Genomic DNA, 16,589 nt, shown 5'->3' on the forward strand with positions numbered 1-16,589 from the left:
AAGCCCTTTTTTGTCTTACCTCAAATAGTTTTATATCTGGATTCAGTTTTGTAATCTCTTCATTCAGACCTGGATTACTTCTTCCTGGAGGTATAAATTTTGGTTTTTTGAAGGAATTTCCCTGCAACTGACTTGGCGCTGCAGATCGTCTCATATTCAGCAGTGGTGACCTGAAAAATACCCAAAACAGTAACTATGAATCTAATTACAATCACCCCCAAATATAAAAATAGCTCAAAACTACAACTGAGATGCAGCAGGAACCCCTCTTAGGGGCCTGCCTGGCCCCCCAAGCATAGAAACAAAGGAAAATCTTCAGTTCCTTCAAAGGAAATTCCAGGCACCTAGCTAGCCCTGAGAAGTATATGAGCAATATGATTAGCAAGAAGGTAATAGCTTAAAATAATGGTGAGGGAAGTTAGAGTGACAAAATGTTTGGTTCCCTATAGAAACTAAAGGTAACATCTTAACATATGTCCTTGAGTCGTTTTTCAGAAATCCAGACCCCCACCAAATGTGTCTACTGACACACACACCCCTCACATTAGGGGAAACAGGACTAAACTCTGCTATTCTTTTTTCTAAATTTCTTTGATTCAGAGGCCTGGAGGAAGTCATACCCACAGGCCAGAGCTCAACATTCCTTTCTGCTGACCCCAAGTTTTTAGACAAAGCTTCACTTCCTTAACCAATCCCAAATCAGATAATCTTTTAATACACCTATGACTCATAAGCCCCCACTTCAAGATGTCTCGCCTTTTTAGGCCAAATCAATGATGCACTGATTTATGACTTTGCCTGTAACCTCTGCCTCCCCATCTTTAAAAATGCTTGCATATAAGCCATCACAGAGTTTGAGTCTTAACCATTAGCTGCCCATTTCTCCTCGCTTGGCACCCTGCAATAAATGTCTCACTTTCTCTTGCTGCAAATCCCAATGTCTGCGGACAGCTTTGCTGTGCCAGGCAGGTAGACTCAAGTTTGGTGTGGTAATACAGCCATGACATATGTAAAAAGGTAAAAGGGGCCGACGTGGTGTCTCATGCATGTAATCCCAATCCTTTGGGAGGATGAGGCAGGAGGATGAGACGGGAAGATCCCTTGAACCTAGGAGCTTTGTCTCTATTAAAAATAAAAATTAAAAGAAAAAAGATAAGAGGAGCTTGGCGGTGCATGCCTGTAGTCTCAGCTACTTGGGAGGCTGAGGTGAGAGGATCCCTTGAGGTCAGGAGTTCAAAACCAGTCTGGGCAACATAGCGGCAAGACTTCAACTGAAAAAAACAAAAATAAAACATAAGAGAATAAGCCTGAGAAAACAACTTCAGGCTGGGCAAAGTGGCCCACACCCTTAATCCCAGCACCTTGGGAGGCCAAAGTGGGAGGATCGCTTGAGCCCAAAAGAGCCCATCTCTTGTTTTTTTTTTTTTGTTTTAAAGAAAAAGAAAACAAGTTCAATAGCTAGTAAGATTTTATTTTTCATCAAGGGCTATTGAAAATAATTTAAGATTTAAATTGAACGGTGATATGGTTTGGCTGTAACACTACCCCAATCTCACCTTGAACTGTAATAATCCCCACGTCAAGGCCAGGGCCTATTCTCATGGTAGTGAATAAGTCTCACGAGATCCTATGATTTTATAAATGGGAGTTCCCCTGCACAAACTGTCTTGCCTGCTCCCATGTAAGATGTGGCTTGCTTCTCCTTTGCCTTCTGCCATAATTGTGAGGCCTCCCCAGTCATGTGGAACTGTGAGTCCACTAAACCTCTTTCCTTAAATTACCCAGTCTCAAGTATGTTTTTATTAGCAGTGTGAGAACAGACTAATACAAATGGTGTAAATTTAAGTACATGTCAATTTGTCAAAAATTTAAGTATAATCATGGTATCTTCTTTAAAGCAATTTAAATAAAAATTTCAAAATATAAGGAAATACAATTCACATACAAATATCAAACATGTTGCTTTTTTTCTATTCCACTAATCCATAAACCACATGAGGGTAGCAATCTCATGCTTGTTTTCTCCACCAGTAATCACTATAATGTGTCTGGCAACAGTGACAGATACATTACCATCACTAACAAATATTTTGAATGAATGAAATCTGATAATTTAAAAGATATTTTTATAATTCAATTTGTTTTTACTATCCTATTTCATTTGAAAACAGTGGAATTTTTAAAAATATAAATCAAGAGACTAGAACCAGGTTTCCCAACTTTTGCTCAATCTTATTTCTATGAGGACTGGATAGGGGAACAGATAGAAAACAAGGACATTACATACATACATCATGTTTCTGCAATGGATAGAAGCAAGTACTCCAATTCAAAACAACACCACAAAACACTATTTAACATAAGCCATCAGCAAGGATGAACATGACTACCAACGTTATCTGTTTCACCCAGAAATTCCAATTCTGGCAACTTAACCGAAGGAACTATCAGAGATAATACTAAGTAACCATGTATAAGAATAATCAGCTGGGCAGGACACAGTGGCTCGAGTGTAATCCCAGCACTTCAGGAGGCCGAGGCAGGTGGGTCACCTGAGGTCGGGAGTTTGAGACCAGTCAGGCCAACATGGCGAAACCCCATCTCTACTAAAAATATAAAAATTTGAGGCCGGGTGCAGTGGCTCACACCTGTAATCCCAGTACTTTGGGAGGCTAAGCTGAGCAGATCACGTGAGGTGAGGAGTTCAAGACCAACCTGACCAACATGGAGAAACCCTGTTTCTATTAAAAATACAAAATTAGCCAGGCGTGGTGGTGCATGCCTGTAATCCCAGCTACTCGGGAGGCTGAGCCAGGAGAATCACTTGAACCCAGGAGGTAGAGGTTGTGGTGAGCTGAGATAGCGCCATTGCACTCCAGCCTGGGCAACTAGAGCGAAACTTCGTCTAAAAAAAAAAAATTAGCCAAGTGTGGTGGTACATGCCTGTTACCTCAGCTACTCAGAAGGCTGAAGTATGAGCATCGCTTGAACCTGGGAGGCAGAGGTTGCAGTGAGCCGAGATTGCACCACTGTACTCCAGCCTGGGTGACAGAGCGAGACTCTGTCTCAAAGAAAACAAAGAAAGAAAAAACAATAATCATGCTAGTATTAATTACAGTACGGGGAAAAAGGAAAAAGAATGTCTATAATGAAGTACAAGATAAATTATGGTACACCCACACAACAGAACACACCGTCTTCATATACCACCAAAATTGAGTCAGTACTATTCCCCAAGCTAGCCATGTTCTCTTTTTCTCTAGGCTTTGAACAAACTTTCTCTTATATAATGTTGGGAATGCTTTTTCCGACTTTTCTTTGCCTGATTAATTCTACCTTATCCTCTAGAAGTCTTAACCACGAGCCCTCTTCATCTCCCAAAGACTGGACTGGAGGACCTTTCTGCACATGCACTACCCAAGCACTTTTCATACTGCAATGAAATTTGCCCTATCATTCCCCCTGAGCTATTAACTCAGGCATGAAATCTTACATACAATTCATCACTATATTGCCAGTACCAAATACGCAGAAGGAGTTCAGTATTTGTTATGTGAACGATACCATTAATTGGGGCGGGGAGGGGGCAGGGAACAACACTTTAAAAAAATGTTTAATGACATGAGGAATATTTTTTGATAAATCAAAGGAAAAATGGCGACAAAACATGTCCAGTCTCATTCTAATTTTTAAAAAGAAAAAAGAAAAAGGATAACATGTATATGTACATTTAAAAGACTAGAAAGCAAACGAGCATGAGAGAACTTGTTTGAAGTGACAGAAATAATCTATATAAGATTGTAGTGTGGTTACAGGAGTATACATACATCTCTATATCAAAACATCAAAATGTACACATCTAACTGCACACTGTAAATTATACTGCTATAAAGTAGATATATATGTCATATATTAAAATATACAATTGTTTTTAAAAACTAGAAAAACACATGCCACAATATTAACCCTAATTATTTCTAGGTCTGGTTAGAATAACCAGTAATTTTTATTCTATTCTGAGTTATGTTCTGTATATTTCAAATTTTTTACAATGAAAATATTACCTTTGTAATAGGGAAAAATATCATGAATTAGATTTCTTAAATTACCATATTTCATCAAATCTAAAATGCCATCAATTGTAAGATATACTCTTGGTTGTTAGTCCATATAAAAGAAATGTTTAAAAGTAAATATTTTAAAAATAAAAATTTTTTTAGTTGTAAGATGTACCATTATTTTATGTATCCAAGAAAAAAAGTGTAGCCAATTAAACTATGATACACTATCATTGATGGTTAGACATTTCCTAATTTCATCAATGTTAAAATGATGAAACATGTAAATATTTGATATATAACCAGCCTTTACAAAGTTTGAGGAATGAGTAGTAGAGGTCACTCTCTTCCATTTCTTATTCAACAACAAAATAGATCTCTATTAGTATAATCTTTAATTTTAGAGCAAATTACGAAACAGATGGTTTTTGACTGCTTTAGAAGCAGTATTTGCCAATGCCAGAAGTAAATACAAATTCTGGCCAAACAAGTCATGCCAAAATAACTTCATTAAACTAATTTCCTTTTTATAATAGGTAAGCAGAATACTACAGGTCTTTAAATATATAATTGACACAAGTTTGAAATTGATTAATAGCAACTGTCACAAGAGGACATGGATGTTAGGCCTTGCATTTAGACTCAGTTACTTAATGGTCAAATGAAATAGAACAATAGAAGCTGAAATTTAAAACTAAAGATTTTAGTGACTATAGCTCAACTGAAATAAGATAATGAGCCTTCTTAAACTAATAAATTCTAGATAGCATTAATAAAAATATGATGTCCACATCATTCTGTTCTCTACATTAATCAGACTCCCCTTTAATACTGTGAAAATTCTGACACTTTTTCAAAAGGAACACTTAAAAAAATACAGTAGTTAGAAACATCAACAGTAGAAATGAAGGAAACCAGAGTGTAGTTCAGATTCTGCTATTTCAGGGATGCTTAACTTTGGGGAAGCTATTTAACTCTCTAGACACCAATTTTCTCATTTATAAAATAAAGAATGAACTAGATGCTGAAATTTCTTTCAACACTAAATGTGAAGAATTACTACCCTAAACCCTTCTACATCTAACACATGATTTCTGATTTTTCAACCTTCCTATTTTGTAAACTAATAAAAATGATAATGCAAGCATACAAGCATCATCACAGAGCAGTGATTAAGAAAACAGACTGACTCTGGAGCCAGCCAGGCTGCCTGGCTAGAATCCAAACTGTGCTATTTACATATGACCTTAGGCACCCATCAAGACATTTAATTTGTTGATGCATTTCAAAGTAAAATGCAGAAATCAGTACATTTCCCCCCAAAAGAGTACCGCACCCTTATAGCTTTTTAAACTAGTTCTGTATGTTCATGTTGTCCTGTCCATAATAAATTAATTAATTAATTAGTGCTGTCTGAGCCCTTTTCCCAGGTCCTAGAAATAAAGCCATTTGGTAGCCTTGATGTGATGCTACAACTTCTATAACACCTATTAGCTTCAGTCCTTCCAGGTAAAATGGTAAGGCCAGGCTGACAACTGCAATACACCAGATAGCCACAAGTACTTGGCACTACACTGTCGTAAATAAGAACACAACTTTGAAAGCAAATGCCTGAATATAAATACTGACACTTCCCAATGGTCTTGCACAGTTTACTTAGGCTCCATGTGTCTCAGTTTCCTCATCTTTAAGAGGGGGTACCATAATCATACTTACACACCGGACTGTGGGGAGGATTAAATGAAATATGTAAAGCACTTAAAACTTGACACACAGTAAGCACTCAATGTTATCTGTAATATTACTATCTATAATTAGTACTATTGGAGAATAGAAATGACGAAGGTCCTGTGGGGGAGATAGAGAAGGGGTAGTTCAACATACAGGACAATGACCAGAATCTTTGGGTTCGTCTGGGCTTTAAAGAGAGGTATGTGCAACCACCAAACGTCTGGGATGCAAGAATGTAAGTAAACCAACTCGACCAAGAACCAGCAACAGTCTTTCCCTGCTGTTTCTGCTTTTCGACTTCCAACTACATTAGGTAGTAATTATCTCACTTCATGCCTTAAGTTGCTCCTTTGAGACTCCGGCTATACAGATGGTTCCTAATTTAGGACGGTTTCACTTAGAATTCTTCAACTTTTAAGAAAGCCATAAGCATTTAGTAGAAACTGTGCAAGTAACCACATAACTGTCTGTGGTCATGATTTTGCCCAACTGTAGATTAAGGTAAGTGTTCTGAGTATGTTTAAGGTAGGCATGAAATCATGTCCTTTACAGCAACATGGGTGCAGCTGGAGGCTATTACCCAAAGTGAATTAAAGCAGAAACAGAAAATCAAACATTGCATGTTCTCACTTATAAATGGGAGCTAAACACTGGGCATCCATGAACATAAAGATGGCAACAATAGACAGTGGCGACAACTAGAAGGGGGAGGAAAGGAGGAGCAAGGGTTCAAAAACTATTGGGTACTATGCTCACTACCTGGGTGACAGGATCAATCGTATCCAAACCTCAGCACCACGTAATATACCGATGCAACAAACCTGCACATGTACCCCCAAATCTAAAATAAACTGCTGAAAATTAATTTTTTTGATAACAAAAGTAGGCTAGGCCAAGCTTAGTAGGTTAGCTGTTTTAAATCCATTTTCGACTTAGGATATTTTCAACTCCGTAGTAAGTCGAGAAGCATCTGTACCTACCTAGAAAATCTTTCATAAGGTAATCGATTAAAAGGTTTTAAGGAAATACAAGAAAAACCTGACCAGCGAGGAGGTAAAAGTCCCTAAAGAAGGCGTATCGACACTCTCCAGGGCATTCGCGGAGCCTTCACCCCGTGGTCCTGGGGAAGGGGCTTCCCTGTGCAGGAGTGAGGGAGAGACCCAAACGCCACAGAAGCCTGAGCGAAGCGACAGCAGGGGCGGCCCCAGGGGCCACTGCCCAGAACCATCCCTCGCACACAAACGCACACCCCCACACCCCCACCACCCGTCCTTCGCTCCTAGCCCCCCGGGGCCAGCAGCCAGGGCGTCCCTCGCACTTCAGACCAAAGTCGCAGGCCCGCAGGAGGCCACTTCGGTCGCTCCTGCCGCCTTCCCGCCCTCCTCCCTCGGAGGCCTGCTCCGGCGCCACTCCCTGCTTTGTCCCGCACAAGCCTACAGGCTGTCGCAGCCTCCCGAGCTTCCCCCTCCAGGACGCACCGGCGAAAATCTGACAGAAACCACTGGCCCTGCAAAGAAGCACTTCTGGTAACCAGCGCTCCCCTCGCCACCGGAGAAGCTCAAGGCTCCCGCCTCGGAGAAGCCAATCGCGGACGAGCCCGGTGCGCGTGCGCACTACCTAGCCGCTGCACTGTCCAGTCCTGCCCTACTCTGATTGGACGACCCTATTGCATCACTGCGCATGTACCTTTGCGTTTCCCTTTAAAGGCTTCCAAGTTTGATTCAAGTTTACGGTTCAATTAAAAAAATACCGGTTTCGTGCCTACTTTCAGACACAGTGTAGATGCCGAGGCTACAGATCTCACCATCTGCGTGGATAAGTAATAAATAAGGTATGATTCGGTGTGTGCGATAATAGAAATGCGTGCATCGCAGAGGTATACGATATCCTATTGGTTATTCATTAATCCGAAAAAACATTGACCTAGTGTTGCCTGCAGGATAATTTTCAAACTTTGTTAGGTTCTGGGAATATAGAAATGAATACGTGATTATTAGGCTCTCAGAAAAGGGAAGCCGCCCCCGGACTTGGAAAAGCATTAAAGGATATTAAGTAGGAAAGTTACATCATTCAATGACTATTTGCTTAGCACCTTCTAAGTGCTAGGCGATGACACAGTCAGCTATCCCTGAAAAAGGGTATTAGAAAGGCTAATCTGAAAGGATAGAGAATGGCTAAAGGTTGTTTACTGAGTTTTATCCAACAGTTTGACAAAAAGTAAAAACTAAAAAATATCGAGGGTGAAATGAAGATGTGAAACAATGAGAACTCTTGGGCTTCTGGTAGGAGTGTAAATAGGTACAGCTATTTAAAAGAGTAATTTGAGGCTGGGAGCGGTGGCTCAAGCCTGTAATCCCAGAATTTTGGGAGGCCGAGGGGGGCGGATCACTTGAGGTTAGGAGTTCGAGACCAGCCAGGCCAACATGGTGAAACCCGATCTCTACTAAAAATATAAAAATATAGCTCGTTTTGGTGGGGTGCGCCTGTAATCCCAGCTACTCAGCAGACTAAGGCGGGAGAATCGCTTGAACCCGGGAGGTGGAGGCTGCAGTGAACTGAGATGGCGCCACTGCACTCCAGCCTGGGTGGCAGAGAGATACCCTGTTTCAAAAAAAAGAAGAATGTGCTTAAGGAGCTTTTATCCTGGGGACTTTTTCCAGTCATAAAGAGCACCTCATAGGTTGAGTTGTGCTTTTGGCAGCTCCCGGAGCCAGGGTTACAAGAATTTGAAATGGGGACCTACCAAGGTTGGGCACCTTGGTAAACTGCACCCCCGTTGTCTTTGGACTGGGACACGTAAAGAGTAAGGGTAACCAGAAAACAAGCTAGCTCTCGTAGTGTCTGCAGCCTACCTTAATATCATCTGGGAAGTTCAGAAAATCTACAACAGATTGGCTAAAGGTGGCCTGGGACATTCCTCTTGCAGATTTGCGTCTGGTTTGCTTGTTCACTTCAGATCATTACTCACATATCAAGTAGTCAAATGGCCTTATCTGGCAGTCTGTTACTCTCTTGTCTTATCTTCTATCTCCCTTACCCTGTTTTACAGATTTTCATCACATTTTCCATTCCCTAACATACACTTACTTGTTTATTGTTTTTCTACTACTCTCAGAATATAAGCTACATGAGGGCAAGATCTTTGCTTTATTCTCTGCTGTACCCATGTGTTTAGAACAGTACTAGTCTTTTTTGCTTTGTTTTGTTTTGTTTTTTGAGACGGAGTCTCACTCTGTCACCCAACTGGAGTGCAGTGGCATGATCTTGACTCACTGCAACCTCTGCCTCCTGGGTTAAAGCGATTCTTCTGCCTCAGCCTCCCGAGCAGCTGGGACTTCAGGCATGAACCTCCACGCCCGGCTAATTTTTTTGTATTTTTGGTAGAGACGGGGTTTCACCATATTGGCCAGGCTGGTCTCAAACTCCTAACCTCGTGATCCACCCACCTCGGCCTCCCAAAGTGCTGAGATTACAGGTGTGAGCCACTGCGCCCAGCCAGAACAGTACTAGTCTTACAGACTGCACTCAATAAATATTTGTTGATATTTATTTGGAGGCCAAGGCAGGAGGATTGCTTGAGGCCAGGAGTTTGAGAAAAGACCAGCCTGGGCAACATAGTGAGACACTGCCTCTTAAGAAAAGAAAGAAAGCTGAAAGAAGTGTACACATGAACTCTCTGTTCTGTTTTTGCAAGTGTTCTGCAAGTCAAACATTAGTTCAAGTAAAAAGTTTAAAAAGGCCAGGCATGGTGGCTCACGCCTGTAATCCCAGCAGTTTGGGAGGCCAAGGCAGACAGATCACTTGAGGTCAGGAGTTCAAGACTAGCCTGGTGAACATGGTGAAACCCTGTCTCTACTAAAAATACAAAAATTAGCTGAGCATGGTGGTAGGTGCCTGTAATCCCAGATACCAGGCAGGCTGAGGCAGAAGAATTGCTTGAACCCAGGAGGCAGAGGTTGCAGTGAGGCAAGATCATGCCATTGCACTCTCCAACCTGGGCAGCAGAACGAGACTCCATCTCAAAAAAAAAAAGAAGTTTAAAAAACAAGATTTCCGTTATTCAACAAATACTAAACATGAAGTACTTGGTAATGCAAAGGACACTATAATGTGTAGTTCAAAAGTACTTTTCTGCAGAAGTGTATAGTCTGATTTTGGATTATCTCTAAAGGAAACTAATAAAATGCAATTTAGGCCTAGGTGTGGCAGCTCATGCCTGTAATGCTAGCACTTTGGGAGGCCGAGTGGGGAGAAACGCTTGAGTCTAGGAGTCCAAAACCAGCCTGGGCAACATGAATGAAACCCTGTCTCAAAAGAAAAAATCAAAGTCTTTGTCCAATTATGTGGATACATATATCTTTGGAAATGAATATATTGGTATACACCAATATATTGGTATTCATTTCATTTCCTTCTTTAATCATTAAATGCCAAGTATATCACCCTAAACATTTTTATAAGGACATTATAGTGTGCCTTGGGGTTAACAGTAACAAATATTGGAGGTAAAAGTCTCTGTAACTAACACATTAATTGGTTATTACAACCAATAAGTAATAACCAATTAATGTGTTAGTTACAGAGACTTTTAATGTTGAACTAACATATTAATTGGTTATTACTTATTGGTAATGTTAGTTAATTGGTTAAGCAGCATCAACATTATAGCTGGGGTGGGAGGAGTGGGGAGGAGAAAAATAATTTGGACACCTCCTTTTAGTCTGATTACCCTTCTTTTTCAGTTGTGATCCCACTTGTCTCCTAGCCACTACACTTGATCAATTCTGGACTGTTATTTTTTACTTTATAATAAATATATGTAGTACATTTCTCTTTTGATTCATATTCACCTCCCCACTACACACATTCCTACTTCTATTTCATGTTTCAGAATATGAGAAAATAATGCCCACTAGTGATTTGTTCATATCACACAGAAGTTAATGAATGGCAAAGGCAGGATTAGTACCTAGCTCTATTCGTTACTAATTTCTTACTTTTTCATCGAAAGAAGTTTTGGAGGGAAAATTATTGAACAGTTTTTTAAAGTTTCACATGGTAGCTGGGTGTGCTTGTGCGTGCCTGTAATCCCAGCTACTTGATAGGCTGAGGCAGTAGGATAGCTTGAGTTCAAGACCAGCCTGAGCAACATAGTGAGACTTCGCTTCAATAAAAAAATAAATTAATAAGTTTCACATGGTAATAGAGCAGTTGTGGATAATATTTATTTTATATGACTTGGGCTTTCAGGTGAATTATTTTTGATTCCTTATTTAGCTTAAAGAGAACAGTGATTCCAGAGGACCCTAACTTGTTCTGGAAGGGCCAGGGGAAATGTTTCATCAGAGTAAGTAGCAATTCTACCATTCCAGGATTACCAGAACATCTAAAAGCATCCTTCCTAGAGGAAACAACTGAAAGCAGCTGCAGACTTAAAGAGGACCAAAGCTTTACCAAAATATGTCCAAAGTATCTCTTAGCAAACCAAGAGACTTTCCGTGGGGAATACTACACAGTTTGTCAACTCAAATAACTCGTTGAGATTTATTAACTTGAAAAAAAGTTTAAGAATTTTTATTTAACTAATATTTTTGTTTTGTCTATTGCTTTAAAATGAAAATCATGTAATTCGGCATTTTTTTTTTAAATGAATACCTCAAAACCTTATTCCATTTTAAGCTCAAGAATATGTGGCTGGGCGCAGTGGCTTCCAGCACTTTGGGAGGCCAAGGCAGGTGGATCATCTGAGACCAGGAGTTTGAGACCAGCCTGGTCAACATGGTGAAACTTCGTCCCTACTAAAAATACAAAAATTAGCCAGGCATGGTGGCGGGCACCTGTAATCCCAGCTACTCAGGAGGCTGAGACAGGAGAATCGCTTGAACCCGGGAGGCAGAGGTTGCAGTGAGCCGAGGTTGTGCCACTGCACTCCAGCCTGGTGACAGAACATCTCAGATGTGAAATTAGACATAAGAACTCAGAACACAATAATAAGAAATGGAATTTCAAAGAAGTCTGTAGTCAAAAGTGTGAAAGCCCAAAAAACATAACTAGACTCTGCAGATACAGTCTAAGGCCACATATCCAAAGTCAATCATTATATGTAAACAGTTGAGGAGCAGATGGCTTTGATACATATAGTTTTTAGCAATCTCTCTTCAGTTCGCCATCAAATTGAAAAAGTACCCATCACCTATACTTTCATTTCTCAGTCATGCCAACAAATAGCATTACGGATTCTGCTTACCTTACCTTCAAATTCTCATTCCAATAAAGTTGCCATCACAAAGGTTATAAAATCTTCCAAACTGCCAAATCTAGTTGTCATTTCATCTTCATCTTCACCCTCTGTGATCCATTTGGAGCCTGTGACACTACTTACCACATCCAGAAACCTCCAGACGTTTGAACTTCAATTCTGCTGTTACAAAATGCTACCTACATTTTCCTCATTCTGCTCCCAAGCACCTGCCCCTCTCTTCTCCCACTAGAAAGTTCTTTCAGAACATAACTGCTTTATTGAGTTTTATGCCATCATGGCCTAATATAATTCTAGCAGTATTACAGTATCTGACAAATATCTGTTCTATGTAATCCCATCATTTCCATTACCACTATCCTAGCTGAGGACATTACTTTCATTTAGGTCACTGTATCCAAACAGTGAATCTCCTTAGAAGAATTATTAGAATCTCCTGAGAAGCTTTTTAAAGAGAGATTTGTAGGCCCCTGAAACTTGCATTTTTAAAGACCTCCCCAGATGATTCCTAAATTTTAAAACCATTGACTTGTAATCCCAGCACTTTGGGAGGCCGAGGCGGGCGGATCACGAGGTCAAGAGATTGAGACTATCCTGGCTAACATGGTGAGACCCCATCTCTACTAAAAATAGAAAAATTAGCCAGGCATGTTGGCAGGCTCCTGTAGTCCCAGCTACTTAGGAGGCTGAGGCAGGAGAATCACTTGAATTCGGGAGGCAGAGGTTGCAGGGAGCCGAGATCGCGCCACCGCATTCCAGCCTGGTGACAGAGCGAGACTCCGTCTCAACAACAACAACAAAAAAAAAAGAAAGTGAAAAAAGAAAAGAAAACCATTGATATAGATCAGTGGTTCTCAAACCTTAGGGTGCCTCAAACTTTAACAGAATTGTTTGCAGGACTTGTTAAAGCACACACACATTGTCAGCCCCTCCCCTCTTGGACCTGGGGTCGTGTTTAAGAATATTCATTCTTTTTTTTTTTTTTTTTGAGACAGGGTCTCCCTGTGTTGCCCAGGTTCAAGTGCAGTGTCGCATGATCATAGCTTACTGAGTTCAAGGGCTCCTCTTGCCTCAGCCTCTCCAGTAGCTGGGACTACAGGCACATGCCACTACACTTGGTTAATTTTTTAATATATATTTTGTAAAGACAGGATCTTGCTATGTTGCCCAGGTTGGAGGAATATGCATTTCTAACAAATCCCCACATGATGCTGAGCTGCTGGTCTAGGGACTGCTCTTTGAGAATTGCTCATAAAGAACTTTGCTGTAACTTCTTTATTGGTCTGCCTTCAGGCTCTTCCCTCTCTAATCCTTCCTCTATGCTGCACCAAAGTAATTATCTTTTAATCTTTGTATTTTTTCAATTTTTATTTATTTAGTTTTTGATACAAGGTCTTGCTGTGTCACCCAGGCTGGAGTGGAGTGGCACAATCACAGTTTACTGCAGCCTTGACCTTCCAGGCCCAAGCAACCCTCCCACCGCAGCCTCCTGAGTAGCTGGGACTACAGATGTGCACCACCACACCTGGGCTATTTTTACATTTTTTTTTTAAGAGATGGGGGTCTCACTATGTTGCCCAGGCTGGTCTCTGACTCCTGGGCTCAAGTAGGCCTCCTGCCTCGGCCTCCCAAAGTGCTGGGATTTACAGGCGTCAGCCAGTGCCCCTACCAGTTCCCTTTTTCAAAGAATACTTCTGATTGGGAGTCACATGAAAACATTTTTCATAGTGACTGACTGATAGAAGCTCATAAAAGTGTACCAAATCTGAAAATGCCACTCACATTTAAAAAGTTCAGTTACTCCCTAGGGCTTAGCATAGCAAATAAGACCTTTGATAATTTGACCCCAGTTTCCAAATATACTTTCCCTTCCATCCCCTCTACACTGTCCCTACATTCCTACACTGGCCAAAGTAGACCACTCACTGTTCCCTGCAATTACCACCTCCTTACATTTAAAAAATATTACCATGTGCCCTGAATATCCTGGAAATTCTGCTTAGACAGAAACTGGACTATCCTCACTTAGAATCTATGTCCAAAAAACCATTGTAAAAGTGTCCCCAAACTAATAGTCTCCCTGAAACCACATCAATATTGTTCAGTAGAGCTATTAAACATTAGTATAATTCTACTTACATAATTTCCACTTATTTATCAAGCAGGCACTAATTTCTGGCTTCAGAAATAACTTAGCAAGTAAGGCATATTAAGTATATTTTTGTCTAGGTAGTGGAGGATCTAATTTACAGTAATAATGCTCTATATGTTAAAAAAAAAAAAATCAAATACAAATCTTATTTAATCCCCATAACCTACTGATGTAGACAGAGCAGATAAAGAAATTTAGGATAGGCCAGGAGCGGTGGCTCATGCCTGTAATCCCAGCACTTCAGGAGGCCAAGGCGGATGGATCACTTGAGGTCAGGAGGTGAAGACCAGCCTGACCAACATGGTGAAACCCCGTCTCTACTAAAAATATAAAATTTAGCCGGGCATGGTGGTGGGCACCTGTAATCCCAGCTACTCGGGAGGCTGAGGCAGGAGAATCATTTGTACCCAGGAGGCGGAGGTTGCAGTGAGCCAAGATTGTGCCAATGCATTCCAGGCTGGGTGACAGAACGATACTCTGTCTCAAAAAAAAAAAAAAAGAAAGAAAGAAAGGAAAAGAAATTTAGGATAAGAGGAGCGATTTAAAGTTGCATAGCTAGTTAGTAGAGCATAGAACTGGTTCTCAAAACCAGGCTTTTTGGTCACAAAGAACTTCTCCACAACATCATGTCCTATCACAAATATACCTGGTAAATTTCACCTTCCCAAATAAAAATAACTCTTTATAGAAATTCCATTGTGATTTCTAAAACAGACGCTATCATCAAATTCTTCAGGTTGAAACTGCGGGCACATTTTGTCCTGCATCATTTTTTGTTTTGCTCACAAAATGTTTTTAATTTTTAAATTGAATTAATTGCATATCTGAAAACTGATTACACATTAATCCAGATTTTTGGCTTCTCCCTAAAAGTCAGAAGCACAACCATTAAGAGAGCTATTATGAAAAGCAAAACAAAACAGAAAATAACAAGCATTGGCAAGGATGTGGAGAAATTGGAACCCCTTTGCACTGCTGATGGGAATGTAAAATGGTGCAGCTGCTGTGGAAAGCAGTATGATGGTTCCTCAAAAATTAAAAATAACAGAATTACCATATCATTAGGCAATTCCACTTCTGGATATATACCCCCCAAAATTCTAAGTAGGGTCTTGAAAAGATATTTGTACACTCATGTTCATAGCAACATTATTCACAGTAGCCAAAATGTGGAAGCAACGCATATGTCCATCAACCAATGATGAATAAACAAACTATGGCATATCCATGTAATGGAATATTATTCAGTCTTTTAAAAAAATTCTGACACAGGCTACAACATGAATAAACCTTGAGGATATTACGCTAAGTGAAAAAAGCCAGTCGCAAAAGACAAATTTATACGGTTCTACTTACATGTGGTATTTAGAGTACTCAAATTTACAGACAGAAAAGGAGAATGGCAGTTGCCAGGGGCTGGGGGGACAGGGAAGTGAGAGTTGTTTAATGGGTATAGAATTTCAGGTTTGAAAGATGAAAAAGTTCTGGTTGGGCACAGTGGCTCACGCCTGTAATCCCAGCACTGTGGGAGGCCGAGGTGGTAGATCACTTGAGGTCAGGAGTTTGAGCAGAAATTCGAGACCAGCCTGGTCAACATGGTGAAAACTCATCTCTACTAAAAATACAAAACTTAGCCAGGCCTGGTGGCGTGCGCCTGTAATTGTAGCTACTCAGGAGGCTGAGGAAGGAGAATCACTTGAACCCGGGAGGTGGAGGTTGCAGTGAGTCAAGATCATGCCCATGCACTCCAGCCGGGACAACAGAGCAAGACTCTGTCTCAAAAAAAAAATGAGTTCTGGAGATTGGTTAACACAATAATGTGTATTGCTAGTACTTTAGTTTGCAACCCCTTCTCTAGATTATGAAGTTATATGACCCTTAAAAGATCCTACCCATTAACTCCTAACTGTCCTATGAATTTAAAATAATAAAAATTAAAATTGCATAGATAATCTTTTCTGCTTAACTAGTCTTTAGGCCAGGCACAGTGGCTCATGCTTGAAATCCTAGCACTTTAGGAGGCCGAGGAGGGCAGATCACTTGAGCTCAAGAGTTCGAAACCAGACAAGGTTTGGCCAGCATGGCAAAACCTTGTCTCTACTAAAAATACAAAAAACTAGCCAGTCATGGTGGCTTGTGCCTGTAGTGTAGTCCCAGTTACTTGGGAGGCTGAGGCACAAGAATCACTTGAACCTGAAAGGCAGAGGTTGCAGTGAGCCAAGATCAGGCCACTGCACTCCAGCCTGGGTGACAGAGTGAGATTCCATCTCAAAAAAACAAAACAAAACAAAAAAAGTCCCCCAAAAACTAGTCTTTATACAAAAGCAATTCCAAAAAGATTTTATACAATTGTAATGCCAAGATTTCCTTTTCTTAAAATACTATTTTA

At 40.5% G+C, this 16,589-nt stretch overlaps 1 protein-coding gene across 4 annotated transcripts in view; it reads right to left on the reverse strand.

Annotated features, from left to right (window-relative positions):
- Positions 1-7,387, reverse strand: part of RAD54B (RAD54 homolog B) — a 98,804-nt gene extending 91,417 nt beyond the window's left edge. For all 4 annotated transcript variants that reach the window (XM_073018211.1, XM_008001106.3, XM_073018210.1 and 1 more), the window contains exons 1-2: positions 7,268-7,387; positions 20-170 (exon numbers count right to left, since the gene is read on the reverse strand). In XM_073018211.1, the coding sequence (XP_072874312.1) occupies positions 20-154 (135 nt within the window). In that variant the 5' untranslated portion in view covers positions 155-170; positions 7,268-7,387. The remainder of the gene's footprint in view (positions 1-19; positions 171-7,267) is intronic.
- Between the last annotated feature and the right edge of the window lie 9,202 nt (positions 7,388-16,589).

The sequence above is a fragment of the Chlorocebus sabaeus genome, chromosome 8 (genome assembly GCF_047675955.1).
Source record: "Chlorocebus sabaeus isolate Y175 chromosome 8, mChlSab1.0.hap1, whole genome shotgun sequence".
Lineage (NCBI taxonomy): Eukaryota > Metazoa > Chordata > Mammalia > Primates > Cercopithecidae > Chlorocebus > Chlorocebus sabaeus.